This window comes from Rhinoderma darwinii, chromosome 6 (assembly GCF_050947455.1).
Source record: "Rhinoderma darwinii isolate aRhiDar2 chromosome 6, aRhiDar2.hap1, whole genome shotgun sequence".
Taxonomy (NCBI): domain Eukaryota; kingdom Metazoa; phylum Chordata; class Amphibia; order Anura; family Rhinodermatidae; genus Rhinoderma; species Rhinoderma darwinii.
The window spans coordinates 42,071,857-42,094,407 of NC_134692.1; the positions used below are offsets into that span (position 1 = coordinate 42,071,857).

A 22,551-nucleotide genomic window follows, 5' to 3' on the forward strand; every position below is an offset into this window, starting at 1 on the left:
CATGCGGTGCCCTGACATCCTGAATGATGCATGCATAATGGAGAACTGCCCAAAAGGCCTCGGTTCATTGTCTGCAGGAGCCCAAAATGTATCAGACATTTATTAGCGGTGCTGTTGCTGTGCGCGAAGGACACAAGTGAGAAATGTAGTTGTTCTGGTCTTATAACATTGTAATCTTTCTAATCAGCCACACAACAACAAAAAAAAAAAAAGAAAGAAAATAAATATGCAAACGCACAGTTTTGCGAATTATTTATATTTTAGAGCATAGGCCACAAACTTGCAGGTCAATGTCTTATAAATATTGCAGCAAAAAGTAGTCAAAGATATGCACGTTAATATTTTTGTGTACACTGATGCAGAAGAAACAAGAGATGTAAGGACATTTTTTATGGTAAAATCATTTTATTAGCGGATATTGTTATATTCGGAGTGGTCTTTAAGAAAGCTGCTTAAGGTCCTGTTAACACGGAGTGTATTAAGACGCATTTTTTTTTTACGTGCCGAAAAACGCATGATTTAAACTTCCCATTGACATCAATAGGAAAGCGCATAGTTAGTGCATACGCCACGTTTTACGCAAGAGTATTTAAAAAAAACAGGTCTTGTAAAAAAAAAGCAGCATCAGGGCAATTCTTTGGCGTGTAAAACGCGCGGAGAAAGCGCCTAATTTCCATAGTTAATGGGAGTCCTAATTACACAAAAAATGCGTCAAACGACGCTTTACAAAAATGCTAGCGTTTTTAACACGTTTCCAGGTCGTTTTTTTTGTTGTTTTTTTTAAAACCCCGCGTGAACAAGGCCTTAAAGGAAAACTTTGCCAGGATGACAACATGCAACTGCTGGTCCCTTTCTGGCCCTTACCAAAACCATGGCAGTCTAAAAATAAATGCTTATTACTGAGTGCTGTAGAAAACAAAGTACTCAGCACACCAATTGGAGTGAGATGTTTTCTTGGTTTTTTATTTTGCCAGTCAGTGTACGTGTGCGACGTTTCGGTCACAAGGACCTTCGTCGAGCTCTGTAGGGACACGCTGGATCGGTAAATAGCTGTGGCGCTATGGATGAGCGGCTGGCCGCATAAAGAGGCGCTAGCTGTTAGAATACCTGCATAGGTGAGGAGGAACCGTATGATCTGTGGCGCTATGGTAGAGCGGCTAACCGACACGTCGCACGAATACACTGACTGACAAAATAAAAAAACAAGAAAATAGTTACCCCCAATTGGTGTACCGAGTACTTTGTTTTCCACAGTATTGGTTTGGGCTCCTACTCGTGCACCCTATATATAATTCCTGGTGCTGTCCGAACCTCTACATTATTACTGAGTGCTGTCATTGTCATTTTCTTCTTCATCTGATATCCAAGACTGGAAGTCCATTTGGAACATAGCATGGTGATCCATTGGTGTCACCTAAGGCATGGGCCAATCTATGGCCACAAACATTTATAACATAATGACAGAATATGCCTTAAATATTTGATGGTAAGGTCAAGTAAAATTTTGAGTTATAGTAACCGGCTATCAAACGGTCTTAAATACATCACACATAATAAATTTCCATTATATAAGATAATTTGAGAGCCGTTGCTATAACGACTAATTATTATATGGTTTCTATGTATAACAGAAACTTTCATACCAGTGCATTCGGTGCCTTATCCACTTCTTGCGTCTATAGATGAGCTGCCCATTTCCCAGACAAATAAAATTTTAAGCTGTGCCTTACCTGCTTTCCATCCCAAACAAATATATCACATCCATCATGTACTTCTACACTCAAAAGATTCTGCCCAGCATCTAGAAAAATTATAAAACATAAAAGGAATGGGATTTGCTTATTATGCAGAATTGGCCGATGTACATTTTTTCTCAGATACTTTTTTAAAGAGGAGGTTGGATAAGGGAAATCAGAAAAATCCATGGAATTGTGAAAATAATCCTACGGTCTCCCAAATAAATGTGTGCACCAAAAAGATGGATGTAGAAGATGTTAAAAGTTAAAAACAAAAATTTTTTTTTTTTTTTTAAAAACCACACAAATAAAACATTATGAGGATGGCGTCAAACACTAAACTATAATAGTGTACCGCCACTCAATGTACAATAAGCTCAGTATTGATGCTGCTAGGCCTTGCAGAACACTCACACATCATATTACGGTACTTGCTTCATACATATGTTTCTAAATACCATTTCTAAATACCATCATCAACAAGTGCAATAAACCAACCTGGAGACATACTGTACATTCTCTCAAATATGAAGTCAAAAGGACCTACCCGTACATATATGAAAAGTCTGCACTCCGTAGTTTAATGTCTTTTATTAGAATATATTTACAACGTATTGGACAATCCAAGCATATAGGGTAAAGCTCAGGTTTACCAGCGCTGGAAATTATTAGCGGGAACACCCACATCCAGAGATTGCGCTACTTAACTGAGCTTTCTGGTGTGACATTAGGATGATCTGATGGTCAGACGACTAAAAAAAGTTTACCCTATATGCAGGGGTGGACAGCGGAGGGCCCCTGTGCAAGTACAGAATATGGGACCCTTGCTCTCCAATATCTCATCATATATCTCTCTAGAAATCCATGTCTATGTCTCTTTAATTGTTAACAAATCTATTAACTCAGGCATTTATATGCAATCTAATAGACAGATGAGGGGTGCTTTAAGGTGAAAGCGGGCCCCCTTACCTACTGGGCCCCTGTGCACCTGCACAGGTTGCACCAATGGTATGCCTGCCCCTGCCTATATGCTTGAATTGTCCGATAGATTCTAAATATATTCTAATAAAAGAAATTGCACTACACTGTGGATTGCAATATATATATTTATTTTGAAGAAAGTCCCACAGCGCTCCGTGTTATATATATATATATATATATATATACATACACCCACTAACACGGAGCACTGTGGGACTTTCTTCAATATATTATATATATATATACATACACATATATATACATACTATCTATCCAAGAAATAAATCCTGCAGCACTCCAGTAGTCAAGATGAAAAAAGTGTAGTCGTTTCTGTCCCACACTAGGACCTTTTTCAATCATGAAAAGGGTCCTAGTGTGGGACAGAAACGTAGCACCTGCCATGTTGGCACAATAAAACTACACTTTTTTCATCTTGACTACTGGAGTGCTGCAGGATTTATTTCTTGGATATCTGTATGGTCTTTGGATCGAGACTACTTGCTGGCACCCTTTACTACAGGATTTTGTGCTTGGAACCGAGTGCTGCTGCTTCTCTCTGCTGGTGTGTGTATATATATATATATATATATTATATAAACATATACATACACACACACACACACACACACACACACAATCTAGGTTGGGTAACCTACTCAAGCACCCCAAGCGAATAAACAGAGTGGGTCATCTTCTAACTAAAAAGGTCTACCTGGCATTCATGAGAATTCTTTATTATACCCAAATGTAGAGGATATACATAATATATTATCTATTTTCCAGAAACCGCAGAAATGTCTCACACTCACCACATAGGTCCTGGAAAACATGTAACCCTGCAGGCAGAAGCTTTGCAATACTCAGAACATGTCCTTCTATTGATGGATCCAACAGCTGTAACAAAGGTTAATACAAGAGTAAAACAAATTCTATACATAATATTAATATTGGTAAGTCAGTTGGTCCCTAGTATGTATGTGTGCATGTATTATAACTTTATCCTGATTAAAGACAGATGTGAGCGATACAATCTGTGTACAGCACTGCAGTATTCATTGGTCATATATACATAATGGAAATATTAAAGGAAATTTATCAGAAAATGATATTTAAATAAGGTTTTTATTATAAACATTTTTTTATGTATTTTCATGTCACTATCCTCATAAAAAAAATATCTTGAAATATATTTTTAACATTGGCCACTAGAACACACACACACACACACACACACACAACAGGGACTTATGAGCTTTGCACTGTAGACTGGGACAGGTTCAGCAGAGGGTGGGAGACTTAATGTCAGCTGTACTGCACTGCTGGGGGCCTAGATAAGGCAGGTTAGCAACACTATACCCACTCATATTTGCCTCTGTATGCATCTCCTTTGCCACTCTCTGGTCTCTGGCGGAGGGGTGTGTTGGTCACCACTACCTGGAGACTGTAATAGTCTGACATTTCTCTGTCAACTAACTCCCACTCTTTGTAGCAGCCATTAAGCACACACACTCTGCTGTACTGTCTTCACAGACGATAAAAGGAAAGAGGTGTATCTAATACGGCCACCGCTGGGACATTTTCTAAAACTAAAAAAATGAGCAACTGCAATGGGACAGATTTACTAAACTGTCTGAGATTTAGACAGCATAAACTTAGACCAGGCAGTCTGAAGATTCTCCAAATTAATCACAGTGGCGCATGTTGTATGATAAATTTGGCGTACCATGCTTGCCACTTTTCTCTTTCTTATACCAACTCTTCGTTGACGGAGCTTTCGTTTGCTGCAATTTGGCACATTTTGACTCATATTAGGCCATGCCCCCTTCTGTACTAAGCCACACACCCTTTTATAAACACTTTTTCTAGTGAGGAACAAACATCTGTTCTTAAATTAGACTCAACCCTGCACCGACACTAAACAAAAAAATAAAATAAAATTGAATGAAATATCCAAAACTTTCAAGGAGAGGAAAAGTCGCTTTATGCCAAATAACAAAACAAAAAAAGAAGAAAAAGACACACAAATACAGAGGGGGAAGCTCCTGACAACATCCTGCAGTATAAGGCCATGTACACAAGTTATGTATTTGTTGCTGATTCTGCACAGAAAATGTGCAGTACAATGAATGTAATAAAAAAAAACCTGCGGATTCCAGAGCACAGAGTAGATTCTATTCGGTCACGGATTTGTTCCAATTTGCCACCGATTTTACCTACTATATTGTAAGAGCTTAAATTCACTGCAATTCTGTGGAAAAATCCACATGTTAATACATGCAGATTTACCATGGATTTTCAAAAGATTTCTCTGCGGACTTTATCCTCCACAGCGTGTATTAACCCAGCCTAAAGGAAACCCCAGACAAAATCCAACAATAATTATTTTCTTTTTTTTTAGCTCATCAATTTTTTTTCTAACATCTACATAACATTTCTAATGCTTTCAAGACCAGCAAGAGTCTTAGGGTCCCATTACGAGGCCTGATATGTGCCGTGAAAACGAGCGCCGATCAACGAGACAGCGAATGTATGGGAGATGTGCTGCTGACAACGATAACATTTATTGCTGCGTAAACAAGATCAGCCGATGAAAGAGCGTTTGCTTGTTCATCAGCTGATCGTTGCCCTTCCAAGAGCTCCCTTTTGTTTTATTCATAAACTGAAATGTTTGCATCACCTCTGATAGAAGACTGCCAGCCACAGGCAGCCCCTGAAAAGTAAAAAGAGCCCTTCAAATCTATTATTAAAGTTGACCATACACAAGATTATAGTCGGCTGAAATGGCTGATTTTCACCATTTCGGCCAACGGCTGTTCTAAAATGATAGGTGAATGATCACTTGCCATGGCTGACGGCAGACTATTTTCTGCCAAACTAGATGTGTATGGCATGATTGGGCAAGAACAGCCGATCATTCGCTATTGTCAGATCATTTGTAAGAACGATCCGGCGTATGATTCATCAGACCCGTTGTGACCTAATGATTGCTTTATCAAGTGATATACAACAAAAACATGTGAAGGGAGCAGAATACTAAAAAAAAACAAAGAAAACAACACACACACGGAATAAAGCATAAGGAAGTAGATAGAAATTAAAATCTTGAATAGATACAATCCCACATAAAGAAGTAATGTATAGTGACAATATCACCTGGAAAATAGTTTGCCTCAAGTCCCCCACAGTGCCTCGCCGGTCCACGCTAATTTCGAGAGTGCTATCTCCCAGGGAAGTCACTGGGTGAAGAGCGCCATTATCCAAACGGTAGCAAGATGACAAGTGGAGGCGCAGGTTCATGCAATTGGCTTTTCTGTCAGACTCCAATCTAAATGGATAGAAAATGTTATCAAATACACTTTTTATGTATAGTATGAATTTAGAAGGTTCTGTTCGCACCTGCGGTGTGTTTTACGTTTATTACGGAAACCACAACACATTGTCAGATCCATTACACAATGGATGACAGTGGCGACCAGAGGACTCCGCTGACTTACAATGGTATCTGACGGATTCCACTGAAGTGTCAGTTGTTTGTTCCACCAAATTTTACGGAATCTGTGATGGAGACTCCGAATGGGGCCTACAACACAGATGTGAACAGAGTCTTAGGAAATATGACAAAAAAAACAAAACTATTTCTAAACTGATATAACAAAATCTGAAATAAGTTGAAAATAACACTTGGACTTGAGTGTCGAATATATTTGCTTGAAAATAATCAGAAGTAGAATTTTGAAGAACATTTTGTTTTCCAGTTCAGCTTTAATAACTCAATTATCTATTTCTTTAGAATCGGTCTCATGTCCTATTAGGGCACACAGGGGTCATGGGGGAGGCCCCCTCGGTCTATTAGCCAGTATGGAGAACCGCTCCAGTTGACACAGTCCATTTATGAATTACATGAACAGCCATTCATTTGAAAGGCAGCTATGTACAACAATGTTTCCCCGCCGCTACATGAAACAACCCCTTTAACGTAAAGCACCATCTGATACAAAATAAAATGTACTTTTCTAAAACTAATAAGAATAAAAATATATAAAAGTGATTTATCAGAACAAAAATTCTGCCTTTGTGAGGGACTGTATTGTTCGCTAGAAGCAATGCAGCATGCGATGGATCATAATCACAAATTGAATTGTCATTGATTTATGCACAATATGTGAGAAAAAAACACTATGTGCCTCTATAAAATCAAAGGCACAAGGTACGATCGTAGATGTATAAGGATTCATGCCACACAGATCTGTGCTAGGTTGTGTACATGAGGTCTTATGAATTAATTGCGTAACATTACGATAAAACAAGAGCACGTCAGCATCAACCAGCTTAGAAGGTGGTCCACCACCATAACCAATTCAATTTTTTGTTCCGATACATCTAATAGCAAAAATTAGGCAACTTACTAAACAGTCTTAACTAAAAAATAAATCTATAGTTTTGTGCCTACAGCTCCTTTAAAGACCTACATGTTTCCATGGTAACAGACAACAAACAAACCCTGTGTAGTCTGATCTTCCAGTCAAACTCCCTTCTATTGGTCTCTTCATTCTTACTAAAATACATTTGGTAGGTAAGCAAAAGCTAGGGGAGAGATGGAAGGGAGTGTGACAGCAGCATCAGACTACACAGGGTTTGTTTGCAGTCTGTTACCATGGAAACATATAGGCCTATATTAAAGCTGCAGACACAATACTATAAAAACTTTTCAATTAAGACGATTTGCACTGTTGCTGCTTTTTTTCATTTTAGATGTATTGAAACAATAAAAGAAAAAAGTTTTTCAGGGTGGAAATAGTCTTTCAAAAAAAATACTCCTGGATTTTATCAATTAGGTCTTAAATGTTGCATTATTTTGTCATCATCACTGCGCTATTTACTATTTAAAAAATATAAATGTAAGAGAGCAGAGTGGAAGCAGACTTATATAATGTACTAATAACATATCATCATTGTGTATGTGATTGATTGATCAATGTATGCATCTGGAAAGATTGATGTATACATAGCTATAGCTACACATAAATACACATGAAGAGGATTGTTAACAAAGGATGATAATGGAGTGAAATCAATGAAGTGGAAATATAAACATGCCTTTTCCACTGAAGATCCTCAGTAGCTTGATCCATCTGTTGTAGGAGGTATTCAGGGACTCCAGACCGAGCATTGCCTCTAGCTGTAAATAAAAATATATTTGTATTATATACATCACTTGTATGATACGACATGAGAGGGCAGATAACATGTCCCACATAGTATTACCTTCCTGTGATCTTTTCAGTTGACTTTTGCGGTAGAAGAGCATATACGCACTTTCTTTTCCCTGGAACTGTTTTTCAATGTCCTTTTCCTGGATGCACTGCACTGTAGAGTCATTGAAGTCAAACCAATGACTAGAACTTCTTTGTGGTGCTGCCATTTTTTCTGTATTATTTGGCTTGCAGCATTGTGGATCAGTGCCGTTCACGAAATGTGCCAAGCCCACAAAAGAACCGTCTGAACTTAACTGAAAAACTGAGGCATGGTTCTGCAGGAACTACAAATAAAAGATAGCTTATTTAGCAAACAATATACTCAGTAAATTACAACTTCTAAAAGGGATAGGTTTATCAAAGTTTCCTTTAAAGTGATTCTCAATTTTTTGGGTTAAAAGGGTTGTCCCATTAGGACAACACTGTCCATATGCCTTATTAAGGCATATGGACATCATAGAGGGGGTTTTCCCTTTAATACACAGTAGTCTTTGTACCGTCTTCATTTGCAGATACAGAATCATTCGTTCTTTATTATATAAAAAAGTGTCGCTCCTTTACATTCGATGACAGCGTAAAGGAGTTTTTACTTTAAATTACATTCTATAACCGTTTATTATAAAGAGGGGCAAAAAACGCTATAAATGAGGCTGGGGCTATGATGCACAACATTGTAACATGTAAGGCTACTTTCAATTATAGTAATTTCCATAAACTTCAAATACTTAAAATCATTTTAATACTATCTAGCAAAAATTACTGTGGGTAAAATGCTGACACATAAAATTGTAGTATGTAAAGCCAACCTGCGCAATCTTAGCAGTGTACCACACACAGTGTACCACAGATACGTCTTCCCACAAATGCAGAGTATAAAACCATGTACATGTAATATTGTGTTTTGAATATACAGGGTGATTCAAACTTTTTTTATTGCCAATTATGCTCTACATGGATGCCATTCCATTGAAAACAATTTAATGCTTCTCTTCCACTTATGGAACTGACGTTAACATATCTAAAGTTACGTGCTTAATTGCATTCTATTAGGGAATTCCTTTTTCATCCAGCAAAAGTGTCCATGTTTTGCAAAATCACAGCATTTTTGTGAAAATTGCCGCAAAAAAGTGCAAAAATGTACATGTCAGAACACACACTGTTACTGGTGTACTATGGTCTTCAAGTGCCCCCACAACTGAAAACCGAGTGGGCCGAGATCTGGGAACTAATTCAGAAACCTGGCAGCCATGAGACCCACAATCACCTTTGTATAGAAATTTTTGAAGCAACCTGTAGACCAAAACCGAGAAGTGTCTATATAACGATCATATTTATTTAGTAGAAATACAAATTGATGTATCGAACCTACAAAGGGTCCACTGTGCCTACACCCTGACGGTTATAAGCTCGTACCTTATGGAGGGCTCCATGCTGCTTCCTATAAGCCTTGTTCCACGAAGATCCGGTGTGCTCCAGCAGCTTTTGACTCATTTGATCAATGGGAACCATTTTATCAACACCAGCCTAAGAATAGAAGAAGACTTTGTATCAAGGTTTGCATGTTTTTAGGTTCGTAATGAGTACATCAAAAATTTCCTTCAGGCCCAAAGAAATCCCTAACAATATTTTTTAATTGCAAACACCTTATTATTATCATCATCATCATCATCTGTGTGTATGATGTTACTATTCTTGCTTTTCTAGGCCTCCAGGAGTACAATAGAATGGTCAATAACTAATGATAATGACATGACTCTGCTCATTCTGTCCCAGTCTATACAGCAAAGATGACAAGTGAGGTACTGAAAACAGGAAGTGTCAACCTATTGATAACTGGAACATTTTAATTTTCTTTTTTATGTGGAAAAACACATTTAAAAACAAAAAGCAAAAGAGAGAAAACGCTCAAAATGTAATGTCATTTTAAGTGTAATGCGGTTTTAACAAATTTTTATTAAAAGTAAAGAAACTCTCCTTTGGACAAAACTGATGTGTTATGCATATTACAGGTCCTGAGGGGGCAGTGCATTACACAGGGAATCTCTTTGGTGTTCTTTGAAATCTGTGCACCTCCAAATCAGGCCTTGCACTGGGCACAACACATAACTATCAATTTAGCCTGGAGTGTTCCTTTAAATATAAAACTGTTTTAGTTTGTTTTTTTACATACTTAGTAAATAATGTACATATTACTGTTTCCCGTCTTATGTTAGTTTAAGTACCTCTGCAATAATGGCAGCAAGGATCACAGCAGGACAGTCCTGTTCATCCCCTATGTCTCCTACTCCTCGGGTTTTCTTTTCTTCCTGTATAGAAATCAATGGGAAAATTCAAACCAAGTAATAAAGACATGTAGCTCTCTTATTTTATTTATTATATATTTTAATCCTAATTGACAAAAGGAGCAATGTAGAGATGCATTAAAATAACAAAATCCGGAGGACGGTAACTTTACAAAGCTGACCAGGTTCAGGTGAGGACTTTCACCAACGACTGCTCCATTAATATATACGTTTGGCTAGGCCATCAGTGCATGTTAGTTTAAGGCCTCATTTACACGAGCGTAATATACGCGCGTACGACGCGCGTGCTTTTCACGCGTGTCGTACGCACCTATATTACTCTATGGGGCAGTTTAGACGATGCGTGAATTTTGCGCAGCGTGAGTGCGTTGCGTAAAACTCACGACATGTTCTATAATCGTGCGTTTTTCGCGCATCCACGCACCCATTGAAGTCAATGGGTGCGTGAAAACCACGCATGCCGCACGGAAGCACTTCCGTGCGAACTGCGTGATTCGCGCAAGAGCTGTCAAAAGGATGAATGTAAACAGAAAAGCACCACGTGCTTTTCTGTTTACAAACATCCAAACGGAGTGTCAAATTAGAGATGAGCGCACCGAACTTCACCGGGTTCGGCCGAACTCGTTTTGACCGAACCCGGCAAAAAATGTTCGGGTACGCGACGTCAGGAGACAGTCACTGCCCACGGTGCTGAAAGACTTAAACTGTTTCAGCACCACGGACAGTGACTTTCGATCACAATATACATATACGTGTAAAAAAAAAACAGAAGTTCGGACTTACCGATAAGTCCCGGCTCCTTCCTCCAGTCCGACCTCCCGGGATGACAATTAAGTCCAAGTGACAGCTGCAGCCAATCACAGGCCAAGCACAGGCTGCAGCCAATCACAGGCTGCAGCGGTCTCATGGACTGCCGCGTCATCCTGGGAGGTGGGGCCGGATGACAAGAGAGGAACGCGTCACCAAGGCAACGGCCGGGAGACCGGACTGGAGGAAGCAGGCAGTTCATGGTAAGTTTGAACGTCTTTTTTTATTCACAGGTTGGTGTATATTGTGATCGGCATTCACTGTCGAGGGTGCTGAAAGAGTTACTGCCGATCAGTTAGCTCTTTCAGCACCTTGGACAGTGACTGGCGTCGACTAGCCTCATCTCTATGATGGCGGCTGCGCGAAAATCACGCAGCCGCGCATCATACACAGATGACACACGGAGCTGTCAAGTGCCTTTTGCGCAGGCCTAATACAAAGCTGCCAGACACTCCCCCCCCCCCCCCCCCACGGAGATGAGAAGCACAAGATCAGCCATAATTAAAATCAATTGGCAACAAGATATTCAGAAGATTCCACTCATTTCTATGTGATCTGACGACAACCTAATGTCTTCGGCTAGCTTCAAGAAAAAGTTGGAATAAACCCTTACCTGTAATTGGTTTACAACCAGTGATGGTCATAGTTACCTGACAATTCCAGTGTCCCAGTTCATCTACGTCCCAGATGTATACATGATAATGACCTCCATAACATCCTCCCTTGTGTATGATAACTGAAAATAACTCATATATTTGCACTGTATCCTCCAAGTGATTCTAAAAGGGAGAAGAGAGGCAGTGGATAACAATGCAAACAGAATACATAAGCAAGCACAATATGAGCATACTCCTTAACCCCTTATCATGTAACTGTACGTGATAAGGGTTAAGGAGAAGTATGGAGTGCGCTCACGAGCTGAGCGCGCTCCATACACAGCGGGTGACGGCTGTATAACACAGCCGACACCTCACTGCAACGGGCGGAATCAAAGATCACTTTGATTCCGCCTGTTTAACACCTTAAATGACGCGGTCAATCGTGACCTCAGCAAGTGTTAGAATCAGGGGGCGCCCCCCTCAAAAAAAGCCATCACACCCCCCCCCCCCACTGCATGATCGGCCAGTTACAATGGTTGTTATGGCAGCCTGGGGGCCTAACAAAGGAGCTGCTGATCGGTGCGGGGTCCGGGTCTCGGACCCCCACCGATCATATACGGATTATCTATCCTGTAAATAGGTCATCAATTGTCTGTGCCCGGACAACCCCTCTAACTCCCATAAAAGTGAATAAAGACGGCCGCGCACATGTGCAGCCAACCTCTCAATTCATTCTCTGCCTGGATGCAATGGCTGCCTCTCCAGTTGGGACGGGGATCAAGGGACAACTGTTCTAAAAACAGGTGCGGGTGACCCTAAAGATATCATTAATTTAACGGTGTATTTTCCACTGTGACATTTATAGCATGTCCTCAGGATTTGCTACTAATGCCTGACAGGTGCAGGTCCCAGATATGGGATATCTGGAGAACGGGGGATCTTTTCCACATCCAGGCAGAGAATGAATGGACAGGTTGGCTGCACATGTGCACATCTCTCTCCTTTCACTTCTTTGGGAGTAATGGAAGCAGCTGAGCATTCATTCTCAACCAGGATGCTGCGGCCACCTCACCAAAATGGGACGGGGGTCGAGGGATCCCAGTTCTCCAGTTAGGTGCAGGTCCTACCTATGGGGATATGCCATAAACGTTGGAGTATATATTTAATAGTAACTAATTTACATAGTGGAATGTCTAACAAACTAACAGTATTTCAGCCAATCAAAAAATTTATGCTAAAGAAGGTTCAACAGGCAATGTTATAAAAGTACGCACAAGTGCTTGAACACAGATTTTTATAAAACAAAATTTAAAATAAATAGAGAAGCCCTCTCAAACCTGCTCACAAAATGGGCGGATGTTGAGGCGTGTAGGGAAGGTGTATCGTGAGGTCTCTTTATACCGCTCACACTTTGTGAAGTCGAAGTTGAACCTCAGAAGAGAAATTGTAAGGAAGGGCGGTAATTTTGCCAGTTTGGCAGACTGTAGAAAAAAAAAATCAGTTATGTTACATTTTTATAAGCACACTAGGAACTCCTCACTGTAAACTTCTAGACAACGCCAAGACGTTCAACTTCATGATAATTTTATTATGATGAGAACAGCAGTTTTACATGAGACAAATTTACTTTTAAGTCCAGGAACTTGACCATAAAGGCATAAACTAGTGAGAGCTGCTCCTGCCGACTAGCTGCATAAGTCATGTAGGCAAGGCACAGCACTTGACTGCCCTACACAAATAATAGTTTGATAGCAATTTAATAGGCTGAGATTCCCTCATGGCTCACTGCACTGCTGACAGATTCAATAAATACAGTGAGAAGCAATGTACAGCTTGCCAAGTAACCAAAGTATGTAAACTATGCAGCTATTTCATTTATTATGGACAATCGTTTAGATTTAGTATGTGCATTTGTCTCATGAAAGATGTAATTTAAAGCGCACATGTCCTTCCATGGCACCGCTAAAAAGAAATATTTCTGTTTTTAAAAGGCCTGACATATTTTCTTGACCTCTGATAATCATTTTAAGAGGCTGTTTAGTGGAAGCAAATTCTTAAAGGGGTATTCCCATCCCGGACATTTATGGCATATCCACATGATATGCCATAAATATCCAATTGACGCAGGTCCGACCTCCATCTCTAGAATAGGATCCCCTGACCCCCATCCTACCTTCTCCTGCTGGGCTCTGGCCACGGAGTTAGGAGGTGGCCAGGACTATGTAAACAGCCAGTCTTGATGAGCTACATGGTTTAAATAACTCCCATAAAAGTGAATGGGAGTTATGGAAACAGCTTAGCAGAGTGAGGTATGCAGTTTCCAGAACTCTAGAGCTACGGAAAAAGCGCAGTTCGCTTCCCTGGGAGTTCTGGAAACAGCGTAGGAAAACGCATTTGGCTGTTCCTGGGAAAAAACCCAGACATGTCATAACCCAGTGGCCGGAGCCCAGCGAAAGAAGGTAGGATGAGGGTCAGGGGGCCCATGTTCTAGAAATAGATGTGGGTTCCATAGATGGGACCTGTATCTATCAGACATTTATGGCATAGCCTGTGGTTGGGAATACCCATTTAAATTGTTGTAACAGGTTCCCTTTAATATGAAGAGAGCAAATGGATACAGGTACCTTAGCAGCAGTGACAAGTTTGTCACATGCTCCACAGCGGTACAGGTTGTCTCCGTCAAACATTTCTTCTTCCACATACATGCTGCATAAAGACTCCTCTAAACTGCCCATGTCCTTCACAGCTACTGTAAGATCAAGGAAATCTTCCTGTATGTAGGTAGAAATGGAACAATTGAGCCATCATTGAAGAGCAACATTGTAACTTTATTTAACCATACTCTCATCCGTCATAATCCATTTTTTTTTTTTACTCCCAACGACCTATAATAGGTCCATCAGTTTCTGTCAGCTAGCCATGTTTTTTTACTGGATAGAATAGCGCAGAGTCCTGACAGAAAATAACTAATGACGGAGCAGAACAACTGCAACCGAAATGTAGGTGTGAACATAGCCTTAGGATGATGCTAGTGACTAATTAAGCATTATGATATTGGAAGGTGACAGGCACTCTCTACATATATTATGTACTAATACTTGTGTATAATTAACCTCATCAATTAGTAATATCTTGAAAAGAAAATTCTCATTCATCAGTCAGAATGAAGCCTGCCCGCGCTTCGTTTTTAGCAGTAACATTTTGTTGACAGGCAAGCTTGGATGTAGTGACCTCACCTGCCTCTCACTGACATGTCCACATTCATGGCACTGGATACGGTTAACAATTGTTCCATGATATAGGTTCTTGATGAGATCATGGCCAGAAGTGCCCTCCAGAGAGCTTTCCAAGGCACTAAACAAAATGCGGTTTAACTCCTGGACATCATGCTGGCCAGTTTCCTGCAAGAGTCAAGGAATAAAACAAAGATAAATAAGTGGAGTTTACTTTAAGAAGCTGAAAAAGCGGAAATCTCCCAAATGTAACACAAGATCAAAATAAGGATCTTATGTGCCAAACTTGTATATAAGTAAACATGAATGCCAGTAATTGAAAGGAAAATGGGATTCCAGCATTATACATTGCCTTTGGTGCCTATGATGGACACTGAATTAGAAATGTTTCCATTTTTTAAGTAAAAATAGAAACCCACCAGATTTCCATTTATTTAAAAAAATGATATAGACTTCCATTTGAAAGAAATTAATACTAAAATTAATAGATATAGGCAAGCCGACCTCATTATCCCAGCCAAAGCTGCTTGTAAGGTCGGATGTTGATGCAGCCTGCTGATCCACTAGGAGGAGTTGTGCAAACAATCGCTGTAACTGCAATGGAATGATTCGAACCTGCAAAAGAACAAAAAGTGGAAAACCAGGAATCATGGTAAAACTGGCAGACTGAATTTAATTAACATGTAAAATGTAGGTTTTATTTCTGTTTCCACTTCCAGACATGTGTAGCAGTCGTCTTCTATGGTCTTGCAATTTTACAAGTTAGCCTGACTAAATGCAGTTAAAGTTGTGATCTTGCAAGGAAGTACCATGCAAATGTTAGCGGTAGCTGTCAACAGGCAATCTCTTCCTCTTTGAGAGGTTTTTCATGGATCAAATTTTTTGCCAATTCATATGATAGGTGATAAAACTTTGATCGACGAGGTCCCCACTAATCACTAGAAGAGGTTTCCAAGCTCCCCATTCCTCCCCACCCGCATGACCGCGGAGAGGAATAGTTTGAATGGAGCAGCGATCGAGAAGGCGCGCTGCTGCTCCATTCAAACTGTGTGGGAGTTAAAGAAAGATTATAACATTAGGTCTTTTAATATAGCTTAAAGGGATATACCCATCTTGGACATTTATGGCATATCCACAGAATACACCTCTGGAACCCACACCTAACTCTAGAACAGAGCCCCTTGACCTACCTACCTTCTGCCATAGGGCTTCGGCCACTGTCCGACGAGGTGGCCGGGTTTTCCGGAAACAGTCGAGCAAAATTTTGTTACACTGTTTCCAGAAATCCCGTAGAAGAAAAACAGGAGTTATGGAAAGCTGCGCTGTTTGTGTCACAATGGGAGTTTTGGACGCAGTAAAACGCACTCGGCTGTTTCCGGAAAAACTGGCCACCTCGTCAGACAGTGGCCGGAGCGCAGTGGATGCCATAAATCCCATCATAAATGACGGAGGTGGGAATACTATTTTAATAAATCAATGTCTTAAGTGATTTAAAAAAAAAATTTAATTAACTTTTTTTATTAAAGAAAACGTTTAGCTTTTAAGATACAGCTTTTATGTATCCTGTATACATAGAAGCTGTATCGTTCTGCCAAAACCGCAGTCGTCAGGTCAGCCAAGCCGACGGCTCGGCTGAAAGCAGGTCCTGAGTGTTCAGAACTTAGATGTGATCGTTATTAGCTGGATCCTATGTGGCAGAGACAAGCAGGACCAGATCTCAGCAAAACCGTCATTTAAGATGACTTGACTAAATCGGCTTTGACGGAACCATATAGCTTCTATGTATACAGGATACATAGAAGCTCTATCTTAAAAAGTAAAGAGGCATTTTAATAAAAGTCAATTAAAACATTGATTTATTAGAAAAAAAAATTTGTTCAAAGGTGTGCAGTTTCTTCAGTGTAAGACGCTTTTTAGCTCTGCTACATTAGCATGTAGTTATGATCAGTGATTGAAAATTTAACTGGTGGTCTAAGCTGCAAAGGAAGTCAGAGATACTCTGAAACACTGCTGCTCTGTCCCTCCTTATGCTTTACAGTACAGCTCAGGTTGGATGTGGTCTATAAGTAGAAGCCCAGGACGAGTTTATTAGGAAGTCAATGCATGTTGAGTTCCCTTATAGCAAGGATAGAATGATTATGATCTACCGTATATACCGTAGTCGACTGCGCTGTTGATTCAGTCAAAACAACGGAACCCTTACACAATGGTGACAAACGGAAACCATTTGCACCGGATCCGTCACCATTGAAATGAATGATGATGCAAACGGAAATCTATGGTTTCCGTTTGGATTCAGTTCATGGATTCCCCTGACGAAAAGGTCTGACAAAGCCCATGAAAGGAGTCCCAACGCAGATGTGAACAAAGCCTAACTAAACCACTAGAGATAAAAACAAGATTATCAGGTAATGACCCCATATCTACTGAGCCAAATGACCTTTAGTAATGAGGAGCTTGGAGTTCCACTTTAGATGTTCTGCATCAGGTATGGTTTTATTACACAGTCCAATAGCCATAATAACAGAACATATACACCCTACAAGCAAATCTGAAAATGACAATACCTTGGAATTAGGGACATCTTTCTCATCTAGAGAGCCAAGCTCTTCAGGGCTCAAGGCAAAAAGGGCTTCTGTTGAAACACAAATACCAACGACAATGAATTAAAGTTGCTCAGCCACCATAACCATTTTTGTCATTCTAATTCAGTAAAATTCCTAAATCTAGCATCCGATTAAAACAAATATTCCGATAGTTTATCAGTTGTTTCTAGCACATAACTGCATGTTCATCTGGAATTTTGCAATACTAGAACAAAACATCTGAGCAGATAACCAATTAGGTAGATTTTATATTAAAGGGTTATTCCTCCTGTCTTATAAAGTGAAAAGCGATGGCATACTTTATAAACGGTGGGTTCCGATCTCTGGGACCCCAACACATACTTTTTCCTTTAACCATTAGAAGTCTACTTTAAATTTGCTGCCATTTCCCTGTGAATGCGTCAGAATACAGACAGACATTTATAACAGCCTGTATTCTGCTTATGGAGCAGTGCACACAGGTTGTTGTAAAATAAATATATGTTAGCTGAATGTCAAATATGGAAGCTGTAGGGAATTCAATTTATCCACCACCACCCTGTTTTTCTTATCAGATTGTTGAATATCAAATCAAGTTTTTCCTTTATGGAATAGAATAATCCGAATGTACCTCGGAATTCTGGAGTGAAAAGTAAGGTCTGCAGTAGGGAATTAAGGTAACAGGTGCTTCCCTGGTTCCTGAGGCCACTTAGTCTGGTTTCTCCCCTTGGTTCCAGTATTTCAGAATCTTTGGATTTTATTTTCCTGCCACTAGTAGTTCTGTTTGAAAGGAATGAGAAGTCTTCATCTTCTTCAAACAGATCCCCAAACATCTCTCATCAAGAAGTGTAAACCTGCAACAACAAAAAAAAGTTAAAGAATTGTAAGTCGGGAAGGATTTTTTTTCCCCCAATGAGGAAATTGACATCTGCCTCATAGGAGTTTTTTTCTTCCGCTGGATCAATACTGTAGGATTATAGGTTGCATTTGACATATCTGTGTCTTTTTCAATCTTATCAAGTATGTAACCCTTTTACACTGGTTGAGCCTTAGTTCGATGTTGTGCACTGTCCTGTTGCAAAGAATGGCTTTAGCTGGTGGCCTGTTCTCCAATTCAACCAATGGGTTTCTGCACTCCATTCTTCTGAGCTACTGAAACATCACAGAAAATATTAGAACCCATGCACATGACCGTAATCCCTGTCCGGAATTACGGCTACAGCCAGGCAGCCGCGGACAGTCGTCCGTATTTGCGGGCTGTGCTCCCATTATAAAGTATGGGAGCACGGTCCATAAAATAAAAAAATAGGACGTCCTATTTTTTATAGAGCCTTTCTATGGCCCAGACACATTCCGTAAATATACGGGAAGGTGTCCGTTGGCCATAGAAATGAATGGGTCCGTAATTATGGTCTGTAACTACAGACCGTAATAACGGATGAATTCTACGGTCGTGTACATAGGGCACCCGCATTTGCGGGCCGTGCTCGCATATAAAGTAGGACATGTCCTATCTTTTGGGCAGCCTTTTTACGTCACAGACACCTTCCTGTAATTACACGGACAGCTTTCCGTAATTACATACGAATTCTACGGTTGTGTGTATGGGACCTTAGAGATATCTCCAGTAGGAGAGAGCAGGATCCAAACCTAAATCCTCTATTTAGAAGCTTAGAAAAGATAAAAGACAGGCTTATTTTGATGGATTGCGCAGCAAGGCATTCCCGATGTCGGAGCTGCTTGCAGAGCATAAAGTTCAGAAACCTTACAGTGGAAAACAGGCACATACTCTGGATGCTGGATTTCTCATAAGATCATGCGGAGTAGCTCCTATTATATACAATAAGAGCTTTGCAGCAGAGGCTTGAAAAATCTGAATTTGGAGGAAAAAAAGAGAGAACAATTCCTGCACAAATGTAAAGTGCCAACTTTAAAATTTGGTGGAGGAGGAAAAATGAACTGGGAATACATTTCATGGTTTGGTTGGAGGGCGCCTCACTTCCAGTTAAAGGAAATCTTGGGCCCTCTTCACATCACGTTTTGGCCTTCCGTCAGGAGGACTCCCAGCGTTTACCTCTGACAGAAGGCTGCAACGTATCTCACTGTATGGCATACAGTGGGATACATCGCCGGGACTATGGCACTGGGGTAGCCCCTGAAGTCACTGTCCATATATGTACAGTGATGTCAGGAGCCTCCCCAGGGCCGGAGTCCCCAGACAGAGCGATTTCTTGATGCTGAGCAGGAAGCTTCATAACTTCCAATATATTGTCAGTTACTTCACTGGAGATTCCCGATGTTTAACGTATACCTGGGACGGATGCCATACAGTGGCATCTGCCGCACATAGGCTCCCATGTTAGAACAAAATGTATACCGCATGGTATATCTTTGTTGGCGGGATGCCTCAGGCTGGAATATCATGGTCTACTACGCTATTCCATACTGTAAAAAAAAAAAAAAAAGTATACTGACATATACCAGCCTGACTGAGGCCTAAAGGACACTCTCTTGGCCTCAGTTGGTCTACTGGCTGGACAACCATCTGATACTCGGCAGGTAAGGCGCACGTGTCCTCTTAATTAGAATAGGCAACTGTCCCACCCGATCTGCAGCAGTGTCTCTCAGCGCTCAATGTCAGATCGGATGGAAGAGATGGCGCTGCACATCCCCTTTAATGCTAGAACATATGACATTCTAGAGAATTAGTGGCTTGCAACTTTGTGACAAAGCACTTTCCTCTCTCAGCATTAGGGTATGTTCACACAGGGAAGATACTCTGCGTAAAAGTACACAGCCTATCTGCCCTGTATGCCGTAGTAAATTCCGGCAAAAAATAAAAATAAAAAATCACACCAAATTGCGGTGCAGTTTATAGGCCGGAATGTCCGCTGCGGTAAGCAGCACGTAAAAAAATCTAGACCTACCTGTAGCCATGGCGACGTATCCCTCTGACATCCTGCAGCCCAGCCTTCTAGGTTGATGTTTCATCACATGTGACCGCTGCAGCCTGTGATGACCTGCAGCAGTCACATGGGATGAAACGTCATCCCCGGAGGCCGGGCTGCACGCAGGAGCAGAGGGATCTGGGTACGCGTAGACCTTTTCTTTTCTCAGTTGCAATTTTTGTACCGGAATCGCAGCTTTTCCGCCGCAAAAAAAACCCCCGCAACATCTGCTATTTCCTGCAGGGTTTACTACCCTATTGAATTCAATGGAGAAAACCAGCAATTCCACTGCATAAATTGACATGCTGCGGATTAAAACACTGAACTGCAGGTCAATTTATGAACGTTTTTTTGGAAGGTTTTTTACGCAGCGTGTGGATGAGATCTGTTCGAATCTCATCCACTTTGCTGCTAGTAATACGCTGCGGATTTTCCGCAATGAAATCTGTAACGGATAATCCGCAGTGTATATGCTACGTGTGAACCTGGCCTAGCAATCTTGTGCATAAAGCGAGGGCCATAATATGTTGTTTGTATGTAAACGATCTACTTTTAAAGACGTTTTGCACTTTTTCATAAAAAAATTACAATTTGCATATGAATATTTGAGAATTGTGTGCTTCTTTTTCATGGGACACTCATTTTCCTAGCCGAACTGGCTGAGGTGCTCTCTAAATGACATGTTATTGATCATGAACCACCGGTAAGTTCATGAACTTAGACGTGATCGATAACAGCTGTATCCTGCGTGACAGAGACACGCAGGAACCGCTGTCACCGAAGTAGTCAGCCACGCTGACCTGACAGATTCGGCTTAGAGCGCAAGATACAGTTTCTACGTATCCAAGATACATAGAAACTATATCTCAAAAACGTAAAAAAAATGTATTCAAAAATAATTAAAAGTTGCCTAAAATCCTCTAATATGTTGTTTTATTTCTTTTAAAAAAAATTCTCAAAGGTTTACATGGCGTTTAAATAAGATACAAATAATTTTCTCTCCTGGACAATAAACAAAGAAAACAGATACAATATGCTGAACGGAAAAGATGCTCAATAAAAGAGATATCTAGTGACGAGTAGACCCAGCTGTCATCCGTAGAAAACCCTGACAAATCACTACTGACATAAAGGAAGTGCAGCGATTACATGTTCCTACATAGATGCCTATTACACAAATTCAGAAACCCCTTCATCGCAATACAGAACCGATGCACAGCTTGACCGCTCTTCAAAGAGGATGTTTTTACCTGCTAGCAACTCGACAAGCGGACAGAAAATATTCCAAGAAGTAGATCTGCTACCTGGGAGCCGCCATCTTTATTGTATATTTTGTCAATCTAAAAGAGATGCTGGGAAATGTAGTCAGTACGTGAGAAGTATAATATGATATAAGGTCTAACGAACTACAAATCCCGGCATGCCGTATGGAGAGTATCAAATAACTTTATTAGCTACCGTACAAAGACCACAGCAGAAGCACGATCATTTCTGCAAAACATCCTGGTTGCACGTATGAAATGCTGGTGAATTGCTGCATACTTACTGGACTGTATGGAAAATATTCACAGTTTGACATAAGGGGGACAGCAATGGACGAACCAGAAGCGGAGGCCAGACTGCTAGTGCCTGACAATATGTGACTGAATAATAGAAACAGCAAAAAAATAAAAATAAATGGTTGAGCTAGGGATTTTAACCTGTTTTCAATAGAAGCCAGCCTTAGGTTTCCATCACACAAGTTTTCTGCTCCTGCGTTTTAAAACGTATGTAAAAAAAAAACTACAGTTTGAAGCAGGTTTTTTTTATGCCATTTTTTGCATTTATTTTCCGTGTTTTTTTTTTTTTTTAAATCATGGCATTTTGTACAGATGGTTTTCCAGGAGATGTACATATAAGGGTATGTGCACACACACTAATTACGTCCGTAATTGACGGACGTATTTCGGCCGCAAGTACCGGACCGAACACAGTGCAGGGAGCCGGGCTCCTAGCATCATACTTATGTACGATGCTAGGAGTCCCTGCCTCTCTGCAGGACAACTGTCCCGTACTGTAATCATGTTTTCAGTACGTGACAGTTGTCCTGCAGCGAGGCAGGGAC

The 22,551-nt window shown here is 40.5% G+C and overlaps 1 protein-coding gene across 1 annotated transcript in view; it reads right to left on the bottom strand.

The window, feature by feature from the left end:
* Positions 1-21,785, bottom strand: part of USP40 (ubiquitin specific peptidase 40) — a 44,481-nt gene extending 22,696 nt beyond the window's left edge. Inside the window, exons 1-15 of the mRNA XM_075829593.1 lie at positions 21,698-21,785; positions 18,131-18,353; positions 17,482-17,549; positions 15,419-15,529; positions 14,918-15,082; positions 14,306-14,452; positions 13,019-13,162; positions 11,733-11,861; positions 10,195-10,278; positions 9,386-9,496; positions 7,983-8,256; positions 7,815-7,896; positions 5,871-6,042; positions 3,527-3,611; positions 1,731-1,801 (exon numbers count right to left, since the gene is read on the bottom strand). Coding sequence (XP_075685708.1) covers positions 1,731-1,801; positions 3,527-3,611; positions 5,871-6,042; positions 7,815-7,896; positions 7,983-8,256; positions 9,386-9,496; positions 10,195-10,278; positions 11,733-11,861; positions 13,019-13,162; positions 14,306-14,452; positions 14,918-15,082; positions 15,419-15,529; positions 17,482-17,549; positions 18,131-18,332 — 1,845 coding nt within the window. The 5' untranslated portion in view covers positions 18,333-18,353; positions 21,698-21,785. The remainder of the gene's footprint in view (positions 1-1,730; positions 1,802-3,526; positions 3,612-5,870; positions 6,043-7,814; positions 7,897-7,982; positions 8,257-9,385; positions 9,497-10,194; positions 10,279-11,732; positions 11,862-13,018; positions 13,163-14,305; positions 14,453-14,917; positions 15,083-15,418; positions 15,530-17,481; positions 17,550-18,130; positions 18,354-21,697) is intronic.
* Positions 21,786-22,551: the final 766 nt, after the last annotated feature.